At 41.3% G+C, this 15,790-nt stretch overlaps 2 protein-coding genes across 4 annotated transcripts in view; both read left to right on the top strand.

Moving 5' to 3' along the window:
- The window catches only part of LOC102068389 (septin-2), a 33,772-nt gene extending 22,083 nt beyond the window's left edge, over positions 1 to 11,689 (top strand). Inside the window, exons 12-13 of one of the 2 annotated variants that reach the window (XM_005488906.4) lie at positions 4,229 to 4,322; positions 10,902 to 11,689. In XM_005488906.4, the coding sequence (XP_005488963.1) occupies positions 4,229 to 4,297 (69 nt within the window). In that variant the 3' untranslated portion in view covers positions 4,298 to 4,322; positions 10,902 to 11,689. Of the gene's footprint in view, positions 1 to 4,228; positions 4,323 to 10,898 lie in introns of both variants that reach the window. The other variant, XM_005488907.4, reaches the window with a different exon arrangement.
- A 2,681-nt stretch (positions 11,690 to 14,370) lies between these two features.
- SEPTIN5 (septin 5) overlaps positions 14,371 to 15,790 on the top strand; it is a 42,022-nt gene continuing 40,602 nt past the window's right edge. The window contains exons 1-2 of one of the 2 annotated variants that reach the window (XM_014268366.3): positions 14,371 to 14,635; positions 14,769 to 14,779. In XM_014268366.3, the coding sequence (XP_014123841.1) occupies positions 14,593 to 14,635; positions 14,769 to 14,779 (54 nt within the window). In that variant the 5' untranslated portion in view covers positions 14,371 to 14,592. Of the gene's footprint in view, positions 14,636 to 14,758; positions 14,780 to 15,790 lie in introns of those variants that run through there. The other variant, XM_074554237.1, reaches the window with a different exon arrangement.

Here is a 15,790-nt window from a genome sequence, read left to right as displayed (position 1 = left end):
GCTGGAAAATGAAAATAGGCATAAAGATATTCTTGTTCCTTACAGTAAATATGATGCAGAACAGATTATTTTGATGTTATAGTGTAAGTGGGCACAAACTTAGTTTGTAGTTTTGTGCCATATTTTTCTTACTCTGTAGACATCTTGTTAATAAAAATCTTTGAAGTTTTTGACAGGTAGTACTTCCAGAAAAATGTCAGGGCTGTGATTACATGAAAACAGCAAGGAATAAACTCCTCTGGGTTTCTCCAGTGGGCTACCCTGAGACTTTGGGTAAATCTTTCCACACTTCTGTTTCAGTGGAGTTGGTCAGCAGTGGGCTCTGTAGGGTAGAACGAACACAATGTTGAACTTGTTTTTCTCTCTGTTTTTCCACTTTTTGAATGTGTGTAACCCTTTGGCAGATGGGATAAAGAGCCCTGGGTCAGTGTGGGAGTCGGGGGGGAGCAGCAGTGACCCTGTGAGGATGAGGATGGGACAGGTGTGTGCAGGTACCTGCCTGCCCCTGCTGGCCTCGGGGAAAGCATTGTCTGGGGAGATAAGGGACAAACTTCCATGGGAAGAGACAGCATGACTGCTGATGAAGACCTGCAGACCTGGGGGAAATAAAAACAGGTCTAAAGTTTAATTTATTTTGTGGGATGTTACTGCCCAGTGCAGGGGGCAGAATGCTTCAGCCTTGCCCTGTGAAGTGTGCAGTCTTAGTCCTGGAGAACTTCCTAAGAAGAAAACCCCGGTTTGCAATGGGAATCTCTGAGGAATTAGAGTGCAAAACCTTGGGTTTTTTTCTTCTTTGAGCAATTGCTTTTTTGGTTGTTTTTAGCTGTTTTTTGAAGGAGCAGTGTGTGCACAGATCAATGGCTGTGAGTGACTTCTGCTCTTTGTGAACGTGTCCTGTGGAAGACATTTATCTTCATGGTAACTCCATTTCCAAATTTTCAGAAATATTTTTTCCTGTCTTCAGTTAACAAAATTACTTGTGTTCTTTGGTATTGGAAGTATGAAGGTATTTTTAATCAAAAGAACTCTTACAGGAACATTCACTAGAAAATCCACTGTGCAGTTTTCCATCTTCCCTGTTCTTGCAGTGTCTTCACTTATGCCTTTCTTATGTAAAGGCATGGGCAGAAATAATCAGACTTGGTAGAGGCGCAATATATCAGTGGGAAGTAAATACTGTTAATTTCTTAATATTTCTGCTCCTGTGATACCTGCATGTTGGTTGAGAAGTTGCTCATGTTGTTTAAACAGGAATAGTGTCTGTATTGAGGTGAAATTCTGCAGGTACAGCAGAGCTGTGTCTGTGCTTTCTGTAAAAGGTGTGGATTCTGTTAACCAGATGTATGATTCACTTTTAACTCTGTAACCTTAGCTCTCATTTTAAATGTTTGTTTCCTTTCTGGTTTGCTGCAGTAGTTACATGATTGTTTGAACTAAATTGTAGACCTGACATAAAGTAAACTAAGGGGCATTTATACCAAGGTTATGTTTATTCTTTTGCCTTTTGTTATCTGAGAATTTACAGGAATTATTTGTTTTAACAGATTTCCAAACATTGTTTCCTAGCTTCCTTCCACTCATGATGTGCATTGGCCCTGTGCTGTCATGTTGTAGCATCTGTTCTTTAGGGGATGAACACAAATATATCAATGCTGCCCTTGCAAGTGAGAGGACTCTGCTGAGCAAGATCAAAGCCATTTTCTGCCCTTGATGCTTGCAGTCCCCAACAGCAAAGGGAATGAAGATGTTGACATGACATCAATTTCAGTCTTTGGTGTGATTCTTTTATATTCTCCTTTATGAAGAGCAGAGGTTTTTCTGTCTATTCAGTAGGTCCAGAAAGGTGAACATGAGCTGGTTTTGTTTGCAGTGTATCATGGAGGAACAGCTCTTGTGTCCTGTCCTCTACTCAAAGAGGAATTGTTGTAGAGACTGGCATGGTTACTCCTTGAGCACAATAGAGCTTAGTTCCCTTTTCTTAATTTGACAACAATGTGCCTTGTTTTTTTCACAGGCCTTGTGCCTGAAAGGTTTTCTACTGGATTATTCTAAAATAGCTTCAGAAACTTGGCCGTTCCTTGCCTAATGGAAAAGACTGAGACTTCACCAGTAGGTCTCAAAAACACCACATGAGGATGGAAAAGGAAAATCTTTTAATGTTAGAGCAGAGTAGGTTTCCTGGGGCTTTTGGGCTACCTTATATTTGTGTCATATGCAGCATCTGATTTATTCTGTGCTATGGGCATTTTTTATCAGTTAAAGTTAAGAAAATGCAATTCTCAGTGCTGTATTTAAGTCTTAAAATATAATGTTGGCTATTAGCAGAATTCTGCATTTGAGCAATCACCATAATATGTGTGCAGCAGTATCTCCCCCTGTGATTACTGAATGGCTTCTATTTTGGGAATGTTTCATGGCTCAGCTTGGAGTGCTCTTGGGAAAGCTCAAGTAGGAGAGCTTACAAAAAGCTAGTTTTATTCTGATGGTAAATCTGCAGGGAGGCAGTTCAAAAGACCAGGTGTCTTACATATTTACAAGTTGATCTTTGAAGCTTTTCTTTTTCCTTGTATCATGAAATCAATCCAGCACTGATTTTGGGAGCTTTCTGCTTTTTCTTCCTCCTTCCTGCAACATTTTGCCATCTTCTTGATCAGAAGTTTTTTGTTTCAAGTACTTAGCAGAAAGATGTAGATGGATTTATAATAATCCTCACAGACTTAGCTGCATTTCATGCTGTTCCTGTGTGAATCTCCTTTTATCAGAGGGCATCTCTGCAGCAGTCACAGGAACCTGACTTAGCCTCTCTGAGCCCTGTGCTGCTGCAGCAAGAGGATGAGTCCACAAGCCAGTGAGTTTTAGGCAGCTCTGGTACTGCTGGCTGTGCTGCAATCTTTTTTACTCTTTAGTTAATCTTCTGTTTCTTACTTTTTCCTAAATCTGGATCTGAGAGCAGGCAAGAAAAAGTGATATAGGCACTTGCAGTTAGTTTTTCTTGTTCTGTGATGTTTCTTTGGTTTGTTGGATTTTTTAAACAAAACAACAGCAACACTACATTCATATATTCAAGCATTTGTCTCAGGTTCTTTTGTATTGGACCTGGTGGAGTAACAAGTATCACAAAGGTTAATGTGTTTGACTGGATGAAAATAGAGTAGAATTGTTTAGACAGAGTGATTTTTCAGTTAGTTTCCCACCTGAAAATGAATGAAAGCGCTTCTCTACTAAATGAAAAAAAAAGAGAAATTGCTGTACAAGCCTCAGATTTTTACATCATCTCTGGTTTGAGGTGGACTCATAGGTTATACCATGTGCATGGAAATAGCAGCCCATTTCCTTCCCACCTTGTAAAATGGAACTCTTGTAGTTCTGTATGTGGAGCTTCCCCACCTGCACTTGGAAGGAAGTATCCAGTAATTTGTATAGCAAATTAGAGGCATTTGCATATGTACTTTGAAAATCCATATTAGTGTTCTTTCTTCTGTCTTAGGAACATTTGTTTTGATTAATATTTTTTCTTTTTTTGAAAAAACAGCCAGCAACAAAGCATTATATATAAGTGGCCTTTTATGAAATGGAAACTAACTTTTAAGTGTTATAAGAAAATGCCTTAAGCAAACAGTTTTTTCCAGGAAAAATAATTGTTTAGATGTAAAAAGTATTGCTGCTTAATATGTTTAGTCTGGTGTTCCAAATTTTATAAACAACTTTCTATTTCTCTTTTGAAACAGTTTTTAAATCTTGTTTTCATGTTTGGCTGGTGCTGCTGCTAAAAATTTGCAGAGTTCTCTGACACTCACAGAATGAGTGTTCCTACATGATTGTACACTTTGAGCAACTGTATCAGAACAAAGCTGCCACACTCAGGTGTAGCTCTGTGCACACCTGCAGGACATGCTTTCCTTATGATAGGTTAAATGTTGATTCACAGTCTGCAAGCATAGCTGGCTTCCAAAGATTTGGATTCTATTGCTTAATTTTCCTTATAAGTATTCTTAGAAATCTTTTGTGAAAATTAGATGTACTGAACTCTAGAATAAGAGATAGAGAAAACCAAAATAGTCAGTTATGTGAATTATTGAAAATTTCCAGTTTGTGAAGAGGAAAATAGCATCTGTGTTCTATCATGGAAGAAAAAGTTTTAAGGTTTCTTGGATTTTTGGATTTTAAGGATTCTTGGATTTTCTGCCCATGCAATTGTTGTGAACACTTGGGTGTGTTTCTCTTCCAGCTGCGCCGCATGCAGGAGATGATTGCCCAGATGCAAGCCCAGATGAGGATGAAGCCTGGTGATGACTGAGGTGCTTAACAGCTGGATGCATCAGGTATTGCTTTTCTGACTTGTTTTCACCTCTTACATAAGAGTTTGGCAATGATTGTTGTTAATTTGTCCTTGCATTTACTGTACTTAATAGGAAAAAGTGATGTCATGATAGACTAGAAAAGATTTATGCCTGTGTTATCTTCCAGCTGTTTGTATGACCTCTAAATCCTTCTCTTCAGTGCCTTACTTTTGGATCATCAGGCTTTGCTTCTGTTAGCACAAGCTAGTCAGAAAGTTAATTTAATGGAGGCTGCCAAGTTTTTAACAGTTTTCTCAAAGAGCCAGACAGAATTTTGCTCAGGTGCACTGAATAGAGACTCCCTTGATATGTCTGATGTATTAGGGGAGATCAGAGTGAGTGAAGAAAAAAATTCCTGTAGCACATACTCATTCTTTCTTCTGGTAGAATTCTTCTTTTAAATGCAAGAACAAAAAATGGAAGGATATGAGAACCCTTGTTGCTTAATACTTCAGTTTAATACTCTAGTTGTGATTGCTGGTCTTGTGGAATGTAAAGCTTGAATAAAATGGATTATATTATCCCTTATGACCTTGTGTCAGCTGCCAACATTCCAAGCCTAAAATAAGGAGATTTTTTGTTGCCTTTATTTGAACCTTCAGTCTTCCTGTTTACATAAAAAAAGAAAAAAATCATTAAGAAATAAACTTATTCCCTGGGTTCTCAGTTAAGCAGAAATTGATGGTTTTACTGGTATGGGCACTGTTAGCTCTGAGTGGAGTACTTAAAGGGAATTCAGTAATTCAGTCTCAGGTTTCTTACAGTCACAGTTCCAAATGTTGCAGATGGAGGAGTCTTCACATCATGTCTTCCAACTTCCATACTAAGATATGTTTTCCCAGAGCTGGAAATCTAAACACTGAGGATAATTCTGTGGCTGACCACATGGTGTACATGAAGGCAGTGTCTGGCAGAAAGCTCTCATTGTCCAGCCAGGAGCTGGTCATTTTGCAGCCTGTTCAATAGTGTTAAATACTATAGACTCAATTGAAGGTTCCAAGTTTTCACTTTGACTTTCTTGTCATGTGGCCAAATTCTTACCACTTGTAGAAATGGTTATTTAGTGTAGGAAAGCTTTTTTAGTGTAAATTATTGTTACTGGTTTTTGCTAAGGAGATCAGTTCCTTGTAGGATTTAGAAATCATGTTTAATCACATGGCACCTTCAAACTGATACTCAATAAGAAAAAAATCACCATAAATCTACCCTTGTCCACAGCTGCTGTTGGCAGGGCAGAGGATGGCAAGGGGTACAAATATACTCAGAGTTCTTTGCTCAGCTCCTAGATGCTGCCTTTGCTGTGCAATCAGTGTCTGAGGGCTGATGGGATGTAGTATTGCCATTAATGGTTAGCCAGAAATGATCCCCTGTGTTTCACTGCTTCTGGCAATACTGGATATGGCCTTTATAAAAAGGAACTGGAGCATGGTTTGTCCCAGGCTGAATCTGCAGCCATGGCTACTTAAGTAAACAGAGTTCTGAGCATGCTCATGTCTGTCCTGGGGAAATGTCCTTCTGTAGATCCCTCACTCTGCTAATCTGGAGTGCAGCTTGCACCACTCTGTTTGTTAAGCAGACTGTGCAGATTTAAGTGTTCCCATGATCTTGTTGTGATTTGAACTAAATCTTGAGGTGAAGTTAATTGGGCTGAAGTACTTGAGTATGGATGATTCTGAGAAGGATTTGAATGAGATCCTCATACATGGAGGTCCTGCTGTTACTTTGGAATTTGCTAAGCTACATTTCTGCAGCTGCTGTGGAAATCATTGTTTAACAGATTGCTTTTAGGAAAGACTTTGGAACTTCTGGTTTTGTTACCCTTGAGAGAGAGAGTGATAGATTGATTTATTTTAGAGTAATTTTTTGGCCAGTGTGCAGTCAGAACTGGAGATGCAGTCCTCCTAAAGCAGGGTGTTGCTGTGTGATCCTGGCTGCATGTGGAAGGGAATCCTCATCCAGAGCTTAGCCTTGGGGGAGTTTCTCTCATGCATGTGAACTGACTTTGCAACTTAGGAGGTGTGATGAGTTCAACCTCCACCATTCCCATCAGATTTATTTGCTGTATTTTATTGAAATCACTATTTCTAGAGAAACCAGGAAACTTGTAATTAACACAGTGGTTAACAGAGTCAAACTGCCAACAAATTTAAATGTAGTTGGTATTAATCTTTTTGTTCTATCACAGTTTATCTTGAACATCTCTCAGGTTCTAGTTTTACAGGAACTTTAAAGGATCACCTGTCCTACTGAAAGCACAGTCTCTCCTCCCATTGCTCTTTTGCACCCTTACTTTGTGCTGAGAAAAATATGTGACTTTATAAACAGAGAGTTTATGTAAAAATTAATATTTTCACTCTTTTTATTTTGGATACATACCTAATTTTTCTGTTTTCCTCAAAAGTCTCTTAAAATACTTTCCCCTACATAAAGCCCAGTTTTCAGGTATTTTGGGAAAAGTGGGGTGTGGTGTGGTATGGTATGAAGACCTTTATAGGTAAGAGCTGGAGAATAAACAATAGGGTAATGAAATGTGTTAATATCAAATATGTGAAATACCCACTTCTGATTTCAGGTGTATTTTGGAGTGGGGAGGAGATTGCTGAATGCTTTGGGGTTTTCTAGGAGGAGCATTGCATAATGGTTTAAAAAGTGCTAAACCCAAATTGTTGCCAAAAAGACTGGGAAGTCTGTGTTACCAGAAATTGCTACACAGATGGGATGACTGGAAGATCTGGTTTGCCTGATCCCTTTTGAGTAGGGCCATCTTTAAAGGTTTTATGGAAAAAGCAAAGGGAGAATTCACTTCAAACAGTTTCCTTTACTTTCAAGGCTGGAATAAGAGAATAAAGGGAGTGACAAAGGCAAAAATTAGATGCAGGGAATACATTCCAAGTTTCCAAAGAGGGCAGACAGATTTCTTGCTCTGGAGAAGCAGAATCCTGAAAGGGAATGAAGATGAATGCTGGTGAAGACTGGGTTAGAGGTAGGAAAGGAAGATGATTTTGGCACACTGGTCATTCCTGTTTCCAGCTGCAGTTTCTGACAAAAGCCTGTGAGACCAGATTGTGGTGATGAAGATCTTTAGAGTGTAGCCCTGACAAAGGAGGTGTGTTGACCTACACTTTTGTCTCTTTCCTCTAAACATTTAATAACTTCTGTGTGCAACTAGTGCAGGTGGAGCAGCAATGAGAGCACAGCTAGACACCAGAATATTCTTAGAATAAGCAGTAACAATTTTTTTTACCCTGACTTTTGATATTCTCCCCTTGCTAACCTTTCTCTAAATAGTTTTTTCTTGCAAAACACAAGATACTGCTATAAAGTGTAGGGGCTTATTGGTTCTTATATTTGACAGTTCACATGAAGGATTGAAGAGAAAGATGGAAGGTGGAATAAGGTAGCAAAACCTAAAACACATTTAGTTTTATTTGGGTGCTCAAATATGAAATGCTTTTTAAATAAGCTTGCAGGAACTCCAATAGCATATTTATGAGTTTCTGAACTTGTCCATCTCAGATGAGCAATTAATATGAAAAGCAGGAATAATTATACCAAGTGTAATGGTTATTGGTGGATGTTTCTTCCCTTTCCTCCTCTGCTTCTCAAAGTGTATCTCTTTGCAATCTGTTTTCCTCTTGTTATTCTTACAAATCTGATTTGTCTGTCTTCACTCAGTTTCAAGATCATACTGGGACAAATCAGTAACAGAAGCCAGGCTGTGGAATGCTAATACAGCCATCTGGAAATGTAGTTATAGTTAGGAAAATATGTTCAGACAAAAAAGAAACCCAAGCATCTTGCACTTAAAATAACTGTAGGATGTTGAAAATTCTATTAGTATAGCTTGTGATTTCCACAAGCATTTTAAAGCCTCCTGAGCACATTAACACTGTTCTGGTTCTTGATAAGAACAGTGCTAAAGACACCAAACAGCTCCTTCTTTCTCCCAATGAATTGACATCATTTAACAGAAGAACACAAAGCACTGTCATAGCAACCAGCCTTCTAAAATGGTGCTGCTGAATGCTGAATTGATCTGATGAGAAATGTCATTTGAGGAAGTAGAAATGATGTTGTAGTTTTTTTGGCAGCTGAAATTGAGAGCCCAGAGAATGTGAAGCTTGGGCAAATTTGTAGTATTTGTAGCAACTGCCTGGCACTGCCAGTGGGTGTTTATCTGGCTAGAAACTAGAGCAGGAGATTGCTGTCAGTGTCCAGCTCTCCTCAGCTCCTCTGACTGTGCACAAGTCAGCAAGCCCGGCATTGATGGGCTGGCACAAGGTTTTTTTTCTCCTCTAGAGAACAGACTTCTGTTGGAAATTGTAAGGTAACATGAGGAACCTGAAAATGTGTCAGTGCCACTTTTCCCTAAAGAAACAGAGGATCATTTCTGATAGTTTTGAAGCTTGGATACTTAGATGTGACTCTGTGGTTATCACCCCTACTGACATAGTAAACTGATGAGCACTGGTAATCAGTTTAAAGGCCAATTTTGTAATTTACTGTTAACTTGGCTGGTGATGTTTCCTGTGGGGAAGTCTGAGGTCTTGCTACAGAGTAGCAAAGGAAAGGGAACAAACTTGAAGCAGTGAAGTCAACAGAGGGTGACTGAAACACCAGAAAACCAAAATGTTTGGGGTGTGGTGACAAAATGAGTCAAAACCTACAGCAGAGCACTGGTGTCATCCAGTACTCCTCTGCCTTTTGGAAAGATGCCATTTCCCAAAGTTCTTGCTGATGATGGGACACTCAAAGGACAGTAGTTATCATAAAATGGGTGATATTTGAAGAAAAACAATTGGAGTGAGAAAATATAGCTGCTAATCAAGCAAATTTCTCTCATTTGGAGTTCAGAAGTGAGCACAGAGGTGCCAAGTCACCCTGTGTTGTAGTGGTGGTCTTGGAAGAGCTGAGGGGACAAACCCATTTCCTTTAAAAGATGTTCAAAATCTTCATAAACACAGCACTCTGTGTGACCACTGGATCAGAGTGCAGGTGTATGTAGTACTTGCTAGTTATGCTGCTTACTGAGAGAATTTTGTTTTAGTGGCCCACTGGAGAAATATTCTCTTTGTTCAATGGTGGTATGAACTCACGTTGCAGATGGAGGCATTTGTTAACTGTGGGTGTTGGTGAAATGAGCATGGCAGGCTGTAAGGTTGGTCTAGTAAAGCTGGAGGTCAAACTTGTCAAGAATAGTATCAACCTAATGGTATCATAAAATATTGCCTTACAAGGAGATGAGGAAGAAAGAGCAGTGAAATGAATCCATGTTAAAATTACAAGCATACTTTGCCCAAGTGTGTTCTAGGAGCTTGTAAAATGTAGGTATTGTGTAGCTAATGCTGCGAACATCAATGCACAGCTGTGCTTAGAACCCAAAGCTTTGTGTTTATTGGAAATTCCAGTCTTTTTGTGAGTCTGAAACATGAGTTACAGTTTCTTCTTGAGGTATCTTCTGCAACAGATTGGAGTTGGGAAGGCAGTGGCAGAAACCAAGTTTCTCTTTCAAACCCAAAGTAGCAGTGTAGCACAACAGGTTGAGTTTGAAATTGAGTATTGAATTTGCTCAGCAATTTATGGACTCTGGCTTTAAAGCCTTATTGCTACCTTGCTTGTTTAGTTGTTATTAGAAGTGATGGGCTCCTTAAAATGAGAAGGAATTGTGTATTGAACAGAACTCCCACAGCTGGAAGGGCAAAGAGCAAAGCACATGGCTCTGTATCCCCACTGTAGTCTGGATGGGTGTTACACTGTATTTCACAAGTAAATTGGCAAAGAAACACAAGAGGATATTTCTGTTTTCTCCATCCAGATGAGCACTTAGATTAAACTAACTTTTTCTGTCAGGAATGAGTATATTTTTGGGACTGGAGAATTTGAGGTGTATCCCCTGAGTTCCAAATCTGACACAACTTCTTAAGCAGGATCCAACTTTCAGAGAAAGCTGGGATTCACCTTTCTTTGTAGCAGCCTTTTTGATTGGCAAGTAACTGTAGAAATACCCAAAACTGATAGTTATTTTTGAAATTACAGACCAGTATCCCTTTTTTCTTTTTTTTTTTTTTTGGCCTCAGGTACACTGCTATATGAATGCTTGAAAGAAATATCTGCTTTCCTGCTTTACCTTAGCAGTGTTGGTTCCTGACGTTGAGTTTGCTGCCTGCCCTGTTTAGCTGAGTGGTTTGTTTCCCTCAGCAGCAATAATGCTTCAGAGAGCAGGCCAAGGTTGATGTGTGTGTGCAGGACTGTTGAGAGGAGCTGTGACGCTCTCCTGGTGTTCTTGCAGGCTGAGGGGGGGGGTGTGGGTGCCTAAGAAGTTACGTAGCTAAAAATAAGTTCTCATTTAGAAGCTCTTATTGGACATTTGTGATAAATATTTGGGACCAAACTGCTCAGCTGATCTGGTTGCAATGTAGGTGCCTGTGCTGCAGGAACTGCAACTCCCCATTCCCTGGATTATGCTGCTTTGCTCAGAGGGGTCTGACAGCCCCCAGTGCTCTGACAGTGCTGAGAGTTTGTCCTTTCTAATGCTCTGTTTTCCACTTTTGTTCCCAGCAGCATACGGTTCTCTAAGTGGATGGGTGCTCTCTTTTCTTTGCCCGTGGTAACGCTCAAATGCTAAAGCTGGATGCCACAGACCAAGACCTGCATTAAAACACAAAGTCTGAAGATCGTGTTGTAAACCTGCTTGTTTTATATAATCATTGTTATTCAACTTATAGTGTATCTTTTTTGATTCCTTTCATAACACTGTCTTCATACTTACCAATGTGGTTTTATTATCCTTCCTGTACCTTTTTATTCAGAAACTGCCAAGAGTACACTGTTTGGACTAGTCGTTGTGGTGGGTTTAAAGAATTAATCATTTATCTGCTAGGTTGTTCTGAACAGTTTTGTGGTTAATACTAAGACTTTGTGGCCTGTTTACGGTAACTGTACGTGTGTTTGCACAGTATTATAACTTTCACCTGCCATTTTAGGTTATTATGTATCGTATCGGTTTTTCAGAACTTCCTCTGTGCTTTTGTTGCTTTTGAAGCTTCATCTCTGGTGATTTGCATTTGTGTGATGTATGAGAAAATGTCAGAAACGCTGATGAGTCACCAGTGGTTGGAAAAAGCTGACTTTTCTAAGCGCCGTGCCTTAACACACCTAAACACTCCACACACCAACACCTCGTGTGGATGCCTCTGGAGGTTTGGCTTCAGGTCTCAAGAATTGATGGCAAAAATTTGTCACAGGCATTTCTATCTGTCAGCTGAACGATGGCATGTCCTGATTTTTTTATATATACCATAGCACTACTTTGAAGTTTTGTAATAAATTGTATGAATGTGGAAAACGTTGATTTTCTTTTTGGGGTGGTTTTTCTTGTTTTATTTTGCCTTTTCAAGCTAATGTATGAAATGCTGTAATGGCATTGTGCACAGTGCATATTCAAAGGTGTTGTGATGTTTACCCTGGGATATGAAGGTGTTTTCTAAAGTTTGTATACCTGCAAACTGCATTGATTTCATTTCAAAACAACTTTAAAAGTGTTTTACCTATAAGCTAGGTAGCAAAGCTTCACATCTATTTTTTTCCAAAGTTCATTAAGCACCTCCTGATGTCTTGGGTGGATGAAAATCTGATCACACACATTACTTTATAAGTTCATGAATGTTGTTATTTCTTTAATGTCATTGCTGAGTTATAGCTCTATTCTGCATGCTTTTGTAGTCTTGTGTGTTTTATATATGCACAAGTGTAAATTACTTTCCAAATATGGGATTGAGACACTTTGTCTTCTGTACTAAATTGGGGTGTCTTTCATGTAATGATTACCCCTAATTTTGCTGTCTAGCAATGAGTGTTTAATCAGGATAGCGTTCATAAATGATTGGCATTACTGGGATGCATATTTGGCTTGCTTGAAGTTGAACTGCATAAAATGGACATTACCTTGTTACTTCAGTGGCTGCTATAACAAAGTTGAAAGAAGAAATGGACTGACAGATTTGCATTCACACAAATTTTCTGCCATTTTAATGAAGATTTGAATTTAACCCTGTCTGTCCAGAGGGCCAAGGTGAGAGATTTAATGGCAAACTTTTTCTCATAATTTGTTTGCTATTATTTGCACATTTCTTGTTTTTCTTCCAGGATTTTGCATCATATTTTGCAACCCTCTTAATTATGTGCTGTTCGTTTGTGCTTGTGAGAGTCAGGACAGCCACACCCCTCCTGAGAAACCCAGAGTTCAGTTGGAGACCTTAGGTACAAGCTAGATTAGCTCTCTGAGCAAAGGTGGCTTGAAAGCTTTGCCTTTCAAAGCCACCTAGGACAATGGGGAAGTAGACTCTCAAAGCATCTAGTCTTTAATTTTATTAAAAACAGAGGAGTTTTTTCTCCTTAAAGCAAGGCACCTAAAGTCACTGTCACAGGTCTTGTGTAGGAAGCCTCAGTGAAAAGGTTTTTACTTGGTGATACTGAGTACTGATTGATAGTCTGTGCTTTCTTTGGGTTTGTGCATTCCAGATGGAGCATTTTGGCTCAAAGTTTGAGATCTATTTTAATAATTGTCCAAGAAGGGCTTGTAGAGCTGCTGATTCCATATGTGAGTGTTTTCCTTTCAATGTAGTTTTATTTTTTTATGCTTTCTACCACTTCTTTGATCTTGACTGATGTTAGTTTTCAGTTACATTTGAACTTGGTTTTGTTAAAATACTTAACAGGTTACTGGGGGAATATACAGTTGTTAAGCCAAGTCTTTGTACTGTGGAGCTCTCTGGACAGAGGACACTGGCTAGAGCTTTCTGACTTTGCATTTCAGCGCCCATAGGCGTTGGCAGTCCCAGGGCCTTGCAGGACAAGTCCCTTGCTCTCAATTTCATCCTGGCCTTCTCCAGACCGACATTTTCCAGCACTGGGACAAAGTGCCCACATGTAAATTTTTAAATGACTGTTCAGCAGGATCAAAGAGCATTTCACTGCAGTTCTTTCAGTCTTCATTAGTTTTAAAACATTGTGGCAGACTATAAAACAACTCAAGAAAGGCTGATTGGCTTGTTGGTGCCTTTAATTGTGGTGCAGAGTCTCTGATGGTGTCAGGCTTTCTAGCATATAAAAACAAGGAAATTTGCTGACAATTACCTGATTCATTTTTTTCTGATGCTTTGAATCAATGGCTAAAAGTGAGCTCAGGGTGAGCTAATGTGGTTTTAAAATGTATGTGCCTCAGATTGCCAGGCCTTGGAAGTGTCTCCTTGTTTTGTTACGAGGGATGTTTTGAATGAGAAGGTGGAAGAAATGCCAAGATAAATGCTGTGATTACTGCAAGGATTTGAACAGTTGGTATTGTGGCATCAGTGTCACCTTTGTTCCCAGGCAGGGCAGTGCCCTTCAGTTATGCAGCCATCACTCTGCCAAGCTTATCCTGTCCTGTATTCTGAAGAGTTTCAGGTCTGATCATTTGCCTGTCCTTGAAATGGTGAAGACATGACCCCTCCCTGCAGCTATGGAAGTCAGGGGAAGGATCTGGGTGTCCTTTGTCTTCACATCCCATTCTCCTTTCTTCTCTGCTGTTGAGTTTTCTATGACTTGTTCTCATGTCATGTGCAACTGCTGCTTTTCATTTAAGTTCTCTCTTGCCTTGTCTTAAAGAGTTATGCTGACAGCTTTTACCTAAAATAACTTCTCATATAACCTCTTTAAAATTTTTAATGGAAACAGAGCACACATTCCTACTTCACACAGCATGGTTGCAGTATGATTCAGGACTTCCCACTGTATTTTGAGATGCTAAATCTGGAAACACGTTTCCTATTTACTCCATTTGTGTTTGGGTTTTGTATTTTTTTTAATACTGTATTCGTCCTTCTCGGTGCTGTGTTTCTGTTCGAGAGCAGGGAGTGCTGCCTTTTATAGTGTTTAAACCTTCAGGGGTGTGTAGGGCGGCTGCGGGGGTTATTCCTGCCCATCAGCCGGGCCCGGGGCTGTGTTCGCCAGCCGCTGGCTCGGGGCGGGGCTGGAGGGGGGCATCGCTCCGGTGCTCGGCCGGCGGTCCCGCTGCCCTGGCCGGCTCCGGCAGCCCCCGGCCCGGCTGTCACCGGCGGGGGCGGGCCCGGGGCGGGCTCGGCTCCCGGGATTGGCGGCCCCGGGCGGCCCCGGCCCCTCGGCGGCGGCGCGGGGCGGCCCCGGCGCTCGCACTCGCTCAGTCCCCCAGCCAGGCTCGCACACACGGGCACGGCTGTCGCTCCGGGCAGGCACCATGAGCACGGCCATGCGGTACAAGAGCAAGCTGGTGAACCCAGGTGAGGCGGCGGGGACGCGCGGCCGCTCCGCCCCGCGGCCCGGCGCGTCCCCCTCGCCTCACTGTGTCTCCTTTTCTCTCCCCGCTGCCGGTTCCCCCCGCGGGCATCCCGCCCTGGCCGCGCCGCCCCGCAGAGGAGAAGCAGGTAGGTGAGCTCGGCTCTCCGCGGGGATGCGGCTGCTACCTGGGCACGGCGGCCGCTTGGCCGCATTCATCCGGGAAATAGGCGCTTTGCCTGCCGCATCCCCCCGGGTTTTGGCTTGGCTTTCTTTTTTGTCGCTGCCTTTGGGTGTGTCGAGCGGGTTCGGATGGAGAAAGGCGGCGCGGGGCTGGCAGAGGCGTTTGGGTATTGGGAGCACGTCTCGCATCCCTCTCCCCTCCGCAGCACAGATGCGCAGACACAGCCCCGCTCCTGCCGCTCCTTGGTGCTGCAGCCGATCGGCACCTCGCAGGCGGCCAGGATTTGGGTGTTAGGAAACATCTGTTTTGCTTCGCAAAGCTAATAGCTATTTGGAGACATGCCTTTCAGTCCTGGAGAGAGAGGAGGGGTGATGCAATAAGATGACATCGACAGGTTTTTTTGTTGTCTATTTGGTATTTGGAAAGATTTAGGATGTTTGAAAAGAAGAGGAATCTTCCTCTGCAGAGCTTGAATGCTTAGGTGAGGGGTTATCAGGGTCCTGTGTGTTCCTCAGTACCCATCATCATAGTATAGGGAAGTCTGCTGTAAAGGAAAGAGCCTTTCTGTCTCACAAGGGTGGGGATGGAGATGATGGTTAACACAGCAGAGCAGTGCATGAGCAGTTGCATTTGAGTCCAGTCTTTCTCTGAGGCTCCAATTCTGTATGAAGCAAACACCTTGCCTGCTAAGACCCTAGTACTGCACAACCTTTTTGGGCCACAAAAAAAAGCAAACTAGCTTTGTAGCAGCTTGGGTATTTACCTGGCCATGGCAAGAGATGGTGTTTCCCTGTATAATGCAGACTTGGCACTGTGCATTTTGTGAGCTGCTAACTGCAGTGATGAGAAGAACAAAGTAAATCTAGGAGTAATAGGATAATGGGATCACCAGAAGCATTTTTCCCAAGGTAGTTTAAATTTTGCTAGTATTTTGTAGTTATTTGTGAATATTGCAGTTAATTCCTGTTTTATTTCT

This window comes from Zonotrichia albicollis, chromosome 18, assembly GCF_047830755.1.
Source record: "Zonotrichia albicollis isolate bZonAlb1 chromosome 18, bZonAlb1.hap1, whole genome shotgun sequence".
In the NCBI taxonomy this organism is placed as follows: domain Eukaryota; kingdom Metazoa; phylum Chordata; class Aves; order Passeriformes; family Passerellidae; genus Zonotrichia; species Zonotrichia albicollis.
Note: the sequence above shows the minus strand (reverse complement) of the source record. Positions and strands in the feature narration are given on the sequence as shown.